Source organism: Chiloscyllium plagiosum, chromosome 12, assembly GCF_004010195.1.
Source record: "Chiloscyllium plagiosum isolate BGI_BamShark_2017 chromosome 12, ASM401019v2, whole genome shotgun sequence".
In the NCBI taxonomy this organism is placed as follows: domain Eukaryota; kingdom Metazoa; phylum Chordata; class Chondrichthyes; order Orectolobiformes; family Hemiscylliidae; genus Chiloscyllium; species Chiloscyllium plagiosum.
The window spans coordinates 58,067,090-58,083,383 of NC_057721.1; the positions used below are offsets into that span (position 1 = coordinate 58,067,090).

General features: G+C 38.3%; 1 protein-coding gene across 2 annotated transcripts in view; it reads left to right on the forward strand.

Moving 5' to 3' along the window:
- LOC122555309 (E3 ubiquitin ligase TRAF3IP2-like) overlaps positions 1 to 16,294 on the forward strand; it is a 65,653-nt gene that overhangs the window by 43,814 nt on the left and 5,545 nt on the right. For both annotated transcript variants that reach the window (XM_043701176.1, XM_043701177.1), the window contains exons 3-8: positions 4,907 to 4,949; positions 8,886 to 8,953; positions 9,292 to 9,389; positions 11,193 to 11,261; positions 11,412 to 11,528; positions 13,915 to 13,989. In XM_043701176.1, the coding sequence (XP_043557111.1) occupies positions 4,907 to 4,949; positions 8,886 to 8,953; positions 9,292 to 9,389; positions 11,193 to 11,261; positions 11,412 to 11,528; positions 13,915 to 13,989 (470 nt within the window). The remainder of the gene's footprint in view (positions 1 to 4,906; positions 4,950 to 8,885; positions 8,954 to 9,291; positions 9,390 to 11,192; positions 11,262 to 11,411; positions 11,529 to 13,914; positions 13,990 to 16,294) is intronic.

Below are 16,294 nucleotides of genomic sequence, written 5' to 3' on the forward strand. Positions count from 1 at the left end.
CACGCTTCAGGCTCACTGCCTTTATTCCTGATGAAGGGCTTTTGCCCGAAATGTCGATTTCGAAGCTCCTTGGATGCTGCCTGAACTGCTGTGCTCTTCCAGCACCACTAATCCAGAATCTGGTTTCCAGCATCTGCAGTCATTGTTTTTACCTCTGTTTACCTAGCTCTCATTCCTACCTTTCTAAAGCTGATTAGTCTACCTCACTGTTTGCTACTCTTCTGTTGTCAACATTTCACCATTATTATGTTCTTTGAATGAAGGGACAAATCACATGAGAATAGAAGTAAACCCATCACTGAAATGTAGGTGGTAACATTTCTAACCCAACAATACTCATTTAATCCGTTTCTTGTTTGTCAATGAAAGCTCCATCTGTTCTTTTATAATTCCATTCTGCCAAACACCTCTGCTATCCAGCATGCCTTTTATGAGCTTATTTATCAACTATCTGCATAGTTGACTACATTACCTTTCTGTTAAATTGGTTTTGGCAGCCTACTCAGATGCAACTTGACTGAACAAATCCATGAAAGCTCTTAACAAGCAACAGGCCTTTTAACCTAACAGGTCTATACTAATCTTTATGTTCCACTCCACTTATTCCATCATCTGATCTTTCCATTCCTTTTTCCTCCTTGTGTTTATTTAGCTTACTCTTAAAAGCATCTGTGTTAATCATCTCGTGATACCTTGAAAATTGACTAAATCGCTTGCTAATATCTGATTTGCCTTTTTCCTCTTAGCAGTTATTTATATATGTTCTAATTAATAAGTATTTGGGATGAATGGCTTTTGATATTTTAAAAACGATATCTGTACGAGTGTGCAAAATGTTGCTATCAGTGGCTTGCTGATTTGTGCATTGAAACTTTGGAGATGACATATAAAGTTTAAATAATTTCCTATTAATTAGCTGCTCTTGAGTCTTTGATCTGTATATCAGAATGATAATGATGCAAAGACACAAATTCAAGTGGCACAAACTAGTAGATAAGAGCCACAAGCTTAAGTACGTCAGCATGCTATGCCTTTAAGGATCAGATGCTTAGTCTGTTACTCGCTCGCATAAAACTCAATTCAGTTTTGCACGCTACTTAATCTGACTAAATTGATACAGAAATAGGCCATTTGATCCCTCAAACCTATCCCACAATTCAATTAAAATTCAATGACTAATCTCTACCTCAATTCCCTCTATCTATTTTTGTTCCAAAATCTTAATGCCCTTGTCTATCAGAAATGTATACCCCTCAGATTTTAAACTTTGAGTTTACTGAGCTTTAATAGTTGTTCTAAGGGTAGCATGAGTAGAGAAGGGAGTTCTGGATTTCCATAAACTCTGTGAGAAGTTGTCTTTGTACTGTCTAATGTTTTCTACTTCTCCCACTGTAAGAAATTATTTCCCTATCCACCCTAACAGTCATAGCATCTGTTAACGTTGAATATCCAAAGGACTACAAGCCAAAACTTTGCAGTGCATCCTCAATTTTAATTTTTTTCAGCTCCAGTTTTACTCTGGTGAATCTGTGGTGAACACTCTCAATTCTTCCTCTGCTGAGGTATTCTGAACTGAATGCAGTAGACCAAATGGGGTCCAGCAATGTTCTCCATTAGGTGGAACATAACTTTTCATCCTTTGACCTTCACCCTGAGGGGGCTAGAACATAAATGAGCCAATTATGTTTCGATTAGATTACTTAGTGTGTAAACAAGCCTTTCAGCCCAACAAGTCCACACTGACCCTCCAAAGAGCAACCCACTCAGACCCATTCCCCTACATTTACCCCTTCACCTAACACTACGAGCAATTTAGCATGGCCAATTCAATTAACCTGCACATTTTTGGACAGTGGGAGGAAACCGGAGCACACCCATGCAGACACTGGAAGAATGTGCAAACTCCACAAACTGTTGCCTTAAGCGGGAATTGAACCCGGGTCTCTGGTACTGTGAGGCAGCAGTGCTAACCACTATGCCACCTGTACCTATAATATCGTACCTATACCATTTGTAACTTCTGGTTCCCATTAAAACAATTTACTATCCTGGTAAATAAGTACTATCTGCAGCCTCTTTTGTTCTTTCATCCAAGTAAATGAAAAATATGTTGAAAACTTGAGGTCACAAAGCAGATTCTTGGTGTTCACATTCAACTGGTAGAGGTACATATGCCATCTCTCCACTCTCCCTTACATGTCAACCAATCAAAGCCAAGACGATAAGCTACTTGCACATCTGTGTGATATTTTCTCTAAAAATTTGATGTTGTTCCATAACCTCTTGAAGTTTTTTTTAGAGTGAAATGTCCATGCATGCTATCTATCTGTCTTATCAATGTCCACCTGAAAAAAAAAAGTCAACTATCTTGGTAAGACTGAACTTGCACATTGGTTTTGAATAATATCTCATTTGTTCAATCACTCCACAACTGATTTTCAATTGACAGGCATAAAAGAAACCAAGTTTCTCTCCCTTTTTTATAAATAAAAGGAATGATATTAGTATTTTTCCAGACCAAAGTCATAATTTCTTAATGAAGAGTAGTTTGACAGATTTTGGCAATTTTCTTGTTAATGCTTAATAGCAATAGGGTGAAAATGATTAGGCTATTAGGATTTCTTTATAAAATAGAACTGTACATTTTCTAAATGTGTGTAAACCCTATCCCGAAAAATTCTCTCCAGTAGCTTCCCAACCACTGATGTGAGACTTATCGGTCTATAGTTTCCTGGATTATCCCTATTTCCCTCCTTGAATGGAGGAAAAACATTAGCTACTCGCCAGTCCTCCAGGACATCTCCAGTGGCTAGTAATCTCCTCTCTCACACCTCGCAAAAACCTTGGGTTTATCTATGTTAAATCTCATTATTTTCTTCATTACTCTTGTTAGAATACACAAAATTCCTGGTTTAATTTTGCTTCTGTCACAGGTAAATTATTCACCTTGTTATCCTGAGTTTAGTCTCAATAGCCATTGTAGTACAGCACAGAAAGACGCTGTTTATCCCATTTGGTCTATGCCAGTTCTTTAAAGAGAAATCTAGTTAGTCCCACTTATCTTCTGTTTCAGCATCTACCTGCAATTTTCTTTCCTTCTCATGTATATCTAGTTCCCCTTTTTGACAACTGTTGAATTTTTGCTCACCATTGTACTGAGTACTACCATTTCTTGCATAAAATAAATCTTTCATCGAGTTTTGAGATTTGTAGCTCAGGTTGAGGTTCTGGATGAAGGTTTGCTTGCTGAGCTGAAAGGTTAGTTTTCAGATGTTTCGTCACCATACTAGGTAACATCTTCAGTGAGCCTCCAGATAAAGTTCTGGTGGTGTAGCCCCTTTCTATTTGTGCGTGGGTTTCCTTGGGTTTGTGACATCATTTCCTATGATGTCATTTCCTGTTCCTTTTTCTCAGGGGTTGGTAAATGGGATCCAAGTCAATGTTTTTGTTAATAGAGTTCCGGTTGTAATGCCATGCTTCTAGGAACTCTCGTGCATGTCTCTGTTTGGCTTGTCCTAGGATTGATGTGTTGTTCCAGTTGAACTGGTGTCCTTCCTAATCTGTATGTAAAGATACTAGTGATAAGGATACATTTACAAAATACCTTGCAAGAGCTGTAACAAACACTACATTGGACAAACAGGCAGAAAACTAGCCACCAGGACACATGAACATCAACTCGCCATAAAAAGACATGACCCACTCTTGCTAACAAATTCAACATTCCTTTTCTCCTGTACAATAAATTGTTCTGATCTTCTGAAATGTGGCATTCTTGTGTTTGAGTCCAGGATGAAAAGCTTGGGCAACATGTTTTTTGTTTAGCAATATTCGAGCTTTATACTACCAAGTGACCTGTATATATTGACATTAGATAAGTGGTCCCATTTGTAATACTGCTAGTCCCCATCTTACTTGTCCTAATTACTGGCATACTTTCACTCATAACTATTATGGAATTACATTTAGAAAGGATCGTGATTTATTTTAGGCCATTTGACACACAATGTACTTTTGAAGACAGTTGGAGATTAAGTTTTAGCACACATTTGAAGGAGTGGATTTTGTTTTTGTTCATAACTTACCAACGATTCACAATGCAGCGGATAAAACACTCCATATGAATTAGCTTAAATTCCTTCCATTTCTCTGTTCTGATTTCAAAGTTTGCAATCTGCTGTAGTAGTTCCATGTAGATGAAATTGAGCATAACAAAGCCCTTAATCAACACCAAGTTCAGTCGTAAAGGCAGTTATTCTTGAGTTGAGGTAAAACTATATGGATCAATTACAATGAAAAGCTACAATCTAACTCTGTCCATGAGTAAAATGTTAACTTAAACTTCACACTTTACATCCATTTAAATCGATGACTTTGGTCTTGCCCGAGATAAATTTGCATTTGCCCTGCTAAGTACAAGTCAATTTTTTTTAAATTGTCTCTTTTAAGCATTATTCAAATGATGATGCAGGTATCTATCTAACTGCCAGCTTGTAATTGTAGAAGATACTTATAATAGTTAAGTTACTTTCAATGATTTTTCAGTTACTTCATTCTCAATTATGCTCCAACATACACATCTATTTTTAACAGAAAATACTAGTGGTAGTGTACAGGTGCACTAGTTCAGGGTAAAAAACATCATTTTTATGGGAATAATAAGGTTTAGTTTTACATTGATAACACTTAGGATGCAAAGACAGAATGCAAAATCTCTAAAGATTGAGATGGCGGTGGGAACAATGTCAGTTATTCGAACCATGGATTTGCATTTAAGAAGTGAGAACAGAAACAAAGCTACCTTTTAATCTTATGAACAGAATCATTCAGTAGATGCCTTATTATGATTGCTCTGAAAACCACTAGTTCACATTGTGTAACCTCTAACATTTGAATTTAATTGCAGGTTTCAATCCTCCAAATGGTCCTGGAAATGTTTCATTTCAGAGGTAGACATTTTGAAGTATTTTCCTCACTTCTTAATTCTCTCTAATGGAAAAAAGCTGTTAATATCTTGAAATTTGATGTGTTGGCAACATTACTATTTAGGTCAGATTTTGTGACCTTTGGAAAGATTGATTAATCAGTGGTTGAAGTTTTATATTAGAGTACTATATACAGGAAGTAGATATAATCAATGAGAATCACAAGGTGCGTGGGTTTCATCTTTCTTTCTTTTGTGGGGTGTGGGTGACTGGTTAGGCCAGCATTAATTGCTCATCCCTAATTGCGCTGGATAAGATTGAGTTTCTTTCACGCACTGCTATGGGGACACTCTGTGCTGCTAGGAAGGGAGTTTGGGGATTTTCATATCACATCAGTGAAGGAATGAAGACATACTTTCAAATCAGGATGATGTGTGATGTGGAGCAAAACTTGGACATGACCGTGTTCTTGTGCATCTACTGCCCTGGTTCTTCTAGCCTGTCGGCATCGTAGATTTGGAAAGGTGACAATCAAGTAAACTGCTTAGTCTTGGATAGCATTGAACCTTTTGAATATTGTTGGAGCTGATTACATCCAAGCAAGTGGGCTCATCACAGTTTTGACTTGTGCCTTGTAGACAGGATTTTCTGGCCAGTAGTAATCACCCAGGATGTTGTTAATGGGAGATTCAATGATGTTAATGCCAGTGTACACCAAGGGGCAATGGTTGAATTCTACATTGTTGGAGATGGTCATTGCCTACTTGTCAACCCAAACCTGCATATTGTCCAGGTCTTGCTCCATATGGATATGGACTGCTTCAGTAGTTGGAGAACTGTGATTAGAGCTGAATGTTGTGTAATCTTCAGCAAACATCCATATTTCTTATGTTATCATGGAATGATGATCATTAATGAAGCAACTGAAGATAATTGGCCCTAGAATGCTGTCTTGAAGAACTCCTGCAGTGATCCCCAGGACTGAGATGATTGATCTCCAACAGCCATAGCTATCTTCCCATTTGTTAGGTATGACTCCAACCAATTGTCAGGATTTTGTGGTATTCAGTGCCTTGAACTGTTTCTTAATATCGCATGGAGTGAGTTGCTTTGGCCGAAGATTACCATTTAAATTGATTTTATTTTATTTATTGTCACGTGTAATGAAATACAGTGAAAAGCTTTGTTCACGAGCAGTACAGGCAGACCATAGTAAGCAAGAATGCGCAGAACAAAAGGACACAAGTCATACAGGTAACATTGCACAGGGCGTACAAGAGAGGTCATCTTTAGCAAGATCAGCATTATTTGAGGCTAGAGAGTCCATTCAACAGTCCCAACAACAGCCGGGAAGAAGCTGTCCCTGAACCTATATGTTCCTGTTACTGTATCATCCGCCTGATGAAAGAATTTGGAGGAAATATTACCAGGATGCGAAGGGTCTTTGATGTTGGCAGCCTTTCCGCAACAGCAAGCAATGTAAATGGAGTTCATGGATGAAAGTCGGCTCCTGTGGTGGTCTGGTCTGTGCACACTGCCCTCTGAGTTTCTTCCCGCGATCCTGGGCAGAGCATTTGACATATTAGGCCATTATGCAACAAGGAGAAAGTGTGGTGCTGGAAAAGCACAGCCGGTCAGGTAGCATCTGAGGAGCAGGAGAGTCGACGTTTTGGGTATAAACTCATTCCTGATGAAGGGCTTATGCTCAAAACATTGACTGTCCTGCTTCTCAAATGCTGCCTGACCCGTTATGCACCCAGACAGTATACTATCAATTGTACATCTATAAAGGTTGGTGAAGGTTGTTATGGACATGTCAAATTTCCTGAGCTGCCTGAGGAAGAAGAGGCATTGTTGTGCCACCTTGACCGTCACAATTTTATGGGAAGTCAAGGACAGATTGTCGGTTACCATCACTCTGAGGAACTTGAAGCTCTCCACCCTTTCAACCTCAAGTCTGTTGATGTAAATGAAGGTGTGTTCTTAATTTTAATAAGTTAAAGCTGCTCACTTAGTTCTGTTGCACTCCATTCCATCTGCAAAATAACTTGTGACTCGGATTTATCGAGCTTCAGTAGTTGATGACGACTCGAGATATAGCTGCTGGAGAGAGTCAGCAGTAGGTCATGAGAGAACCAGGGTTGGGGGGGGGGTGGAATCCTATTGAACTTCCCTCACCAATTGCAGATGCATCTGTTACATTGTGGTTGAATACAGTTCTGCTGATTTGCTCACAGGTGAATGGATTATCTGTTTGGTTCCTCTGAAGATGGTTGCAAATGTTTCAATATTTTTGTTTTTGTATTGATTCCCATGTGTGGTCAACTCCTAACTGAGGATCATGGTATTTTGTGGAGCCATCTCTTCAGTTCACTTATTAAATTACCAGCCTTCATCTTTCATGACTGGATGTTGGCAATATAGTGGAGCTTGGATTTGATTTGTTTGTTGGTTGAGATTGCTTCTCTCCATCCATTGTGCTAGGAGAAAGTGAGGATTGCAGATGCTGCAGAGTCCATTGAAATGTATGGAGCTGGAAAAAGCACAGCAGGACAGGCAGCATCTGAGGAGCAGGAGAGTCGATGTTTTGGGCTTTAGCCTGATGAAGGCTTTTTCCAGCGCCACATTTTTCAACTGTCTTTTGCGTACTTTGTTTGTCTTTGGCATGCAAATAATCCTGTGTGGTAGGTGCACCAGGTTTTTGTGTGCCTGATGTTGCTTCTGGGATGCCCTCCTGCACTTTTCATTGAACATGCGTTGATCCCCTGGCTTGATGGCAGAATGAAAGATGAGCTGGACCATGAAGTTACCATGACAGCACTGTGTGGCGCTCAGTCCATGTGGAGATAAAATGACATCTTCACATTGAGAATACCCTCCATTGTGTTGTGTTATACCACCACCATGCTAAATTGTGTAAATTTTGAACAGATCTGGTAACTCAAAACGGGCATCCATGATGTACTGTGTGCAATCAGCAGAATTGTATTTAACCACAAGATGTGACACCTGTATCTGCAATTGTTGAGGGAAGTTCAGTAGGTTTTCCCTCATGACCTACTGTCCAGCAGCTATATCTTGAGTCGTCATCAACTGCTTAATGCCATCATGCTGTAGAACAGAGATCACAACATTGGTTTATAGATAATCCTGGGATACTTGTTTCAGTACACATGGTTTGGTGTGATAGAGTCCATTGTGTTGTTCTCTGCAATGGAAAAGCAGACAATGGGAAAAATGCAAAGATGTTGCAAGGTGCATAAACTGATTAACCGAGTTGAGAAGAAGGTGGAAAATAGTGTACAATGTGTGGAAATGTAAACTTATTCATTTTATAGGAAGAATGGAAGAACAATGCATTTTTCTTAAATGGTGGAAACTGATTAAATGTAACAATGAAGATGGATTTCTAGTTTGCATACTATTTCAAATATTGCCCCTTTAAAACCAAAGTTCATGAGATTTTGATGTGCCTAATATCTTTATCTTAATCTCACATTACAAATTAAAGGAAATATTTGTGTCATATTTGCTTTCACAGTTATCAAATAGAAACAGACAGCATTCAGATTTTCTGCAGTCTAATAAAAGTACCGCAGATACTGGAGATCTAAAATAAAAACAGAGCTGGAGAAACCAAGGGACCGAAAGTTAACTCTGTTTCTGTCTGTACAGGTGTTACCAGACCTGAGTTTCTCTGGCACTTTGTTTTTATTTCAGGATTTCTGCAATTGTCTGATTTGTGTGCATGTTGATTATTATGTATGTGCAAAATGACTTTGTGCATAATTTTAGAATATGATTTATTAAAAATGAAACATGGAGCCAGATTTTCATTTGATTGTCAGCATTAGCTAATCAGATCAATTTGCTTGATGTGGGAGGCTGCAAGTATGGTTTTCATATTCAATATAGATTATTTAATCTGAGCATTCTAATTCATAATTCATGTATTTTCAGGGCAGTTGCTCCTACAGATCCAGTAAATACAAATGCACCGTTTAGCCTTGTACTTCCCCGTGAACAGAGTAAGTATTGATAATAAATCAAAATTGCCTTTAGCTGAAAAATAAAATCGGCCTTTACTTTGTTAACTTTATCATTGTAACTTGGAAATTACATTTAGATTAGACTGTATTAGATATACAAAGCTAAGATAATGTTTGAATTGTCCGATATCTAATTTTTTCATGATGATTATATGAAGAAAAGTATTTTTGTGGTAAATTAACTTGCTGTTGTTTTCAACAGTCTTCTGGCATTTTTGTTTTTTTATTCATAGTTCCATGTTAGTATTCTGGGTTTGATATTTCCAATTTCCGAAACACTAATGAATTCATAATATACACACTTTCACTTTTACCAGGAAAAGTCTTTGTGACTTATGCTACAGATAATGACAGACATGTTGAAGAGGTGATCAAGTTTGTTGCTTTGTTGATCAGGAATGGATTTGAAACCCAGGTTGGTTGTGCTACTGTCTCCCTCCTTCACTCAGCTCTTGTCCTTGATCTCTGAAGTTTGAAGGTTGACAAGATTGTTCTTATAAGCTTGATTTCCAATTATTTCTATTACTTCATACTCTTGTGGAATTATATAGCCAGTTTGGATTACATGTTTAGAAATTTTGTTCCACAATACATCTCTGGGTTAGAAGCATAATTACAGTTCTGTCGTAAACATTTATAATCTTTATATAGTCACCATTTAAATGTCTGGACAAAATATTTCTGGTTACTGTTGTTACATACGTTTACCAGAGTAGGTCTTTGCTGTCATATTGCAACTCCTCTTTTGGATTTAATAAGGAACTTTGCTCCCTTGTGTTTGAAAATTTCATAACAAATCTACTGTGTTTTAAACTTCCAGGTTAACATTGTTAACATGCAGTCCGTCCAGTGTCAGTGGTCAGAGATTTGTAACTGATCTTTCAAACTAACATGATTGGTACCACCCAGTAGCTTTTTACCTGTATAATTGGGTGTCAGACATTCAAATTTAAGATTGCATTTTAAAAAATTAATTTTGGAATCTGCTAAACTTATTGATTGGTAGCAATTTACTTGCATGCATTTTTTTGGTTAGATAAAATGCATTTGCAGAGTAAGAACCCACTTTGGAAGTGCTGAAAAGTGGAATTTTAAACTTTGTTTCTACTTATCAGTTTAACATTTCCATTTAAAATCATAACTAATTTGAAAATGATATTCTTTAACAGAATTAACAATTTCTCAACATTTCAATTGTAAAATAATTTACCAGGCATAATATGTTTGGGGATATTTATAGCAAAACTTCAAAATAAAGATAATATGGGAATCAGAGTTCTGATTTGATCTTCTCCCCTACCTTAGGAACATACAAGGATAGAAATACCTTATGTACTTGATGGATTTGCACACGACTGATGCTGTACCCTATTTCAGCTTTCTCCCCATACTTTTGACCTCCTGTCCCTTCTCCCCAAGAAATATACCCACCTCCTCCTTGAAAATCACTTATGCCCTAGCCTCAACTGCTTCCAGTTGCAGAGAATTCTATATGCTCACTGCTCTGAGTGAAGAGATTCTCCTCATCTCAGTCTTATAATGGCCTATTCCATATCCACAGACTGTGACCTTTGGTTCTGGACTCCCTGGTCACCATTCAGTGTTGAGTCCTGTTAGAAATCCATAGGTTTCTATAAGAATTCCTCCCTCATTCTTCTACACTGTCATGGATACAGTCACTACAAGTCAAGTCTGATTTCATATGTCAGTCCTGCCACCCTAGAAGCAGTTTGGTAAGCCTTTCTTGCACTCCCTCCATTGCCAGAACATCTTCCTCAGGTAAGGAGACCAAAACTGTGCACCCTACTCCAGGAATGGTCTCATCAAGGTGCTACACAATTGCAACAGACGTCCCTGAACCCACAGTCAAATCCTCAAAGATGGCTACTCACTACATTGAGAAAGCCATACTCTCTCAGGTGGGTCACCCAAGTTTACACATTTACACATCTTGATGGCATCTGTGGTGTTTCATAATATTTGTCACAATACTGCCCCGCTATGGACCCATTGGAATTAAGAGAATAATGAAATCTAACCAAGTATAAAGAATCCAGGCAATTCTCTTTTTTTTTCCTTAACCTGTCTCTCTGCAGTGCAAGTTAATTTAATTTACTTATGCTTATTGTATTAATGAACATGCAGTTTTTTAAAATTCAGAAAAACCAAAGTCATACTTCCAAGTACCTTTTTATAAGACCATTTGTTTCTTTTTTAGATTGATATGTTTGAGCAGAATTTTCGAAGTATAAACAAAATTGATTGGATGGAAAGATATATCAATGATGTAAGTTAGCCTTTTTAAAATTAGACTCCATGTTTGAACAGTATTCATAGTTGCCTGGAAAATAATGAGTCTGCTTTATGAATTGACTGAATTATACTAAAAAGTTCAAAGTATAACAGTAATGCCTTCATTTCTCATACATGTACACAGAAAGGATATCTGATCATCATTGTTATCAGCCCAAAATACTGGGAAGCTGTTACATCTCAGAACTTTGACATAAAAAATGATGAACATTCTTTGAATACAGTCTTTATCTACAAACAGGTAATTCCAATTATGAGAAATAATTTTAATGCTTTTGAATCACTAAGTTATCCCCAAACCCAATGCACAGAGAATTTGAGCAATCGTATTGAGTTATGGTAACTTATCATGGGACATGCCAGTGTTGGACTGGGGTGTGCAAAGTTACAAATTACACAACACCAGGTTATATTCCAACAGGTTTAATTGGAAGCACACTAGCTTTCGGAGCGACGCTCCTTCATCAGGTGGTATGGAGGGCTCAAACCTAACACAGAATTTATAGCAAAAATTTACAGTGTGATGTAACTGAAATTATACATTGAAAAATCATTTGTCTATTAAGCCTTTCATCTGTTAGAATACAGTGATAGTTTGACTTCTTTCATGTGTAAATCACACAACTTTTTTTTTTAAAAGTTGCATTCTCAGGTTAGCTGTTAACAATGGTGGTAGCTAGACAATATGTTGAAGGTATTGGTCCCCTGTGTTCTCTGTCTATGCCATGATGTTTAGATTGATTCTAATCTAAAAAGTGAGATAACGGAGTTCTACATGAATGCATGCAGTTTTTGAGCAAAGTACAATGTAATCCTGCAAGTACAAATTCACCCTACAAAATATGTGTGCATGTGGGTCTTTGTCTGTCTGTGTATGTGTGTCTGTCTGGGTTGGGGGTTGTGTGTGTGTGTGTACCCATGTGCAGAGTGTCTTAAGTCTGTGAGGGGGTGTGTGTGAGAGGGTGTGTGGACGTGTGTGTGAGAAGGCGTATCTGTGTGTATAGTGCAATGGTGGTCACCTGTAATGTGACATGAACCCAAGGTCCCAGTTGAGGCCCTCCCTGTGGGTACCGAACTTAGCTATCAGCCTCTGCTCGGCCACTTTTCTCTGCTGCCTGTCCCGAAGTCCACCTTGGAGGATGGTCACCCGAAGGTCCGAGGCTGAATGTCCTGGACCACTGAAGTGTTCCCCAACTAGGAGGGAACCCTCAACATATTGTCTAGCTATCACCATTGTTAACAGCTAACCTGAGAATGCAACTTTTTAAAAAAAAAAAATGGTTTTGTGATTTACACCTGAAAGAAGTGAAACTATCACTGTATTCTAACAGATGAAAGGCTTAACAGACAATCAATTTTTCAATGTATAATTTCAGTTACATCACACTGTAAATTTTTGCTATAAATTCTGTGTGTTAGGTTTGAGCTCTCCACTACCACCTGATGAAGGAGCGTCGCTCCGAAAGCTAGTGTGCTTCCGATTAAACATGTTGGACTATAACCTGGTGTTGTGATTTTTTAACTTTATTGTGGACAAGTAGTGCTGTCCACTTTTCTGTTCTAAAGAGCGCACGTTTTGTGATCTCATACCATGTCTTTCTCTCTTTTAAATCTATGATTAATTTAATCCTGTGTGTTGCTGTCTCTCTGCCAACAGACGCATTTACATGCCTCACTGTAAAGAGATTTCAATCATCTTTTGTTATCCTGATTCTACCTTAGGGATATTAGCTTCTCCAAAGTTGTTTCAGCATTCAGTAAGATCTGTCCCTGAAGGCAAAAAAAGATGCAAAATGTGCCTGAGTTAGTCTTGTGTTTTTGCACTTGTGCTTAAGTTATTAATTACATACATTTTTGAGTCTGGGATCTTGCTGAATACAGTTTGGTCAAGAAATAAAATCTTCAGAGGGTCTTTTAGTCACTCTTCCAGAAGAACAATCAGATTTCACCCTGATCTCACAGCAAAAGTGTTTCTGAAACAGGAGACTAGAGCTAAGCAGCTTGTTCTGTAGCAGGCTTTCTTAAATTGAAATCCAAACACAAACTCCCCGCCTGCAAACACACATGGAAGACTGGTGTCCTTTTCATTGACCTTTCCCAAAAAAAATCTACACAGCTCCTTAATTCTTCAAACTCAGTCCACAAAAATGATTAAATATGAAGTGTCCTCACAACACTAGGGACACTGATCCCTGTTTTGCCATCCTCACCGTAGCCCATCTTCTCAACCTCAACATTTTCTTGGGGCAAATGCAAGCAGACAGCAGGGAATAAGTTTGAGACTTCGGGTTTGCTGTAAACAAAATTGAGACAAAACGTTCTAACCTCAATGTTAGGTTGTCTTTAGCTGATGTTGGCTAATTCCTTGGAAAAGAGGATAAACTTTGTTTGCCGAACGCTCCCTTAAAATTTAATGAACATTTCTGAGACCTGAAATGAAAAGCTTTCACTCAATCTAGCTTTATCATTTTTCAAATTGAGATATTTTTCTTTCCAAGATATGTGAAACAAACTAAGTGTAACTCTTTATTGCTAATGCTGTAAGGAATATGCATTTCCAAATTTTTTTTAAAAAATACAGGTTCTCTGGGCTGTTTCATAAACTTCTACTTGTTGCTTTATTGCAGCTTCAAAACGAATTTATTCAGAATGGCAGCAAGAACTTCAGATTTGTTCCAATTATTTTCCCAGGAGCTAACATGGTAAGTATGGAGGAAGTAGGAACTGTACAATTTGGACAGCTTACATCTGATCAGAAGACTGATTAACCTCTTCCCGGGGAGATTTACAAATGCTGTTGGGGTAGATTTAAACTAGTTTGACCTGAGGATGGAATCCTGACAATCAATCTTTCAGAGTAGAGAGACTACAAATTAGAAGTGAAAATGCAAGTGAGTCTGGAAAGTTTTGGTTAAGAAAGAAGTGAGTTTAGTGTATTTAGGTTGAATTGAATATATTTTAGTGCAAGGAGCCTGAAGAATAAAGTAGATGAGCTAAAGGGAATGTTTCAAGATTGATCTAGGAACCAATCATAGCAATGAGGAGTGATTGTCAAATGAGGCCTTATAGGTAGAAGTAAAGAACACAAAAGGGAATATCTACTGTCAGGTGTGTACTATAGGTCCCCAAACAGTCAGGGAAAGACAAGATCAAATATGAAATCAAATTTCAAAGAAATGCAGGAATTGTAGGGGTTTTTCCCAAATATTGACTAGCATAATTTATTATGCAAGGAGAGAGGGAACAAAACTTGTAAATTGCATTCAGTAAAACCTTTTAGCCAGTAGGGAGAAAGCCCAATGAGGGAGGGGCTATCCTGGACCCAGTATTCAGAAATGAGCTCAGGCAAGTGAAAGGCACATCAGAAACAACATTGAGATTGTGACCATAACTCGGTTAGATCTGGATGTAGGTTTGCTCACTGAGCTGGAAGGTTCGGTTTCAGACATTTCATCACCCTACTAGGTAACATCAGTGAGCGTCCGGATGAAGCACTGGTGGTATGGCCCACTCTGTATGTGTGTTTCGATTTCCTTGGGTTGGTGATGTCATTTCCTGTTATGTTTCTCAGTGGGTGGTAAATGAGATCCAAGTCAGTGTTTGTTGATAGAATTCTGGTTGGAATGCCATGCTTCCAGCTTAGCGAGCAAACCTACATCCAAACCAACAACCTGAGCTACAAACCTTCTTAAAACTTGCTAACTTGGTTGATCTAGAATGGTTATGGAGATGGATAAGGATGGGTCAGGAATAAATATTCTAAACTGGGTAAAGGTGCATTTTAGTAAGGCAGCCTATGATTTGACCCAAGTGGATTGGGAGGAACAGCTACTTGAAGATAAAACTGTGTCACAATAGTGTGAGGCATTCAAGGAGGACATGGTGAGAGTACAAGGTTGTATTCTATCTAATATACCATAAAAACAAAAGGTGGGACCAAGACTGAAGAAGCCTGAATGTCAAGCACATAAGGTGCATAAAAGTTAGAATTAAGAAAAAGGAACTTAAAGTCTATACCAAGAGCTCAATGCAGTAGCAATCCTAGGGAAGTATAAAAAGTGCATATGGGACCTTGAAAGGAAAATAGGAAAGCAAACAGTGCGTGAGAAAGCATTGGCAGATAGAATAAAAGTAAACAGGGTTTTTTTTTCCCAATAGAAAACAACAGAATAGCTAGGGAAAGAGTAGGCCCCATAGAGGTAATTGGTATGTGAACACAATCTTCAGTGAATATTTTATTGGTCTTCATACTGGAAAAGGACAATGCAGGTATAGGCATCAAGGGTGGAGGACTTTGAAATTTTGGAAGAAATTGAGAGAAGGAAGATAGTGAGAGTTTAAAAGCCTTAAGAATGGATAATTTTTCAGAACCAGATGAGATTTTTCCAGACTGTTGAAAGAGGCAAAGGAAGAGATATCAGGGCATTAGCAGTACTTCTTACGTCATCTCTGTCCATAGTTGAGGTCTGAGAGATTCAAAGGATTGCTAATCTTGTCCCGTTAGTTCAAAACAAAAGGAGGAACTGAAAGGCCAGGAAATTACTGCCCTTTCTTACCTCAGTAGGGAAATTATTAAAAATTGTGGGAGACAGAATGCATTGGAAAGACATTATTTCTGATTAATCAATTATGTCGAGGGAAGGTAATGTTTGACAAATTTGATAACTTTTTTATGAGGTGATAGTCAGGAGTGTTGATGAGGGTGATGCATTTTGGGAAGTGCAGCATTTCCATTTCCAAGCAAAATCACATGTCTGTCTGCTCCTGAAGACTATTGAATTGGCAAAGATGGTTCATTAAAAGATACTGCTAAGGGGTTGTAATGATTGGCTTCCAGCATTCTCATTTACCTGCATTTATCAGGCATTTCCCGCCAGACGTAGTCGACGATGCCCTCCACCGCATCTCTTCCACTTCCCGCTCCTCCGTCCTTGAGCCCCGCTCCTCCAACCGCCACCAGGACAGAACCCCACTGGTCCTCACCTACCACCTCACCAACCTCCATGT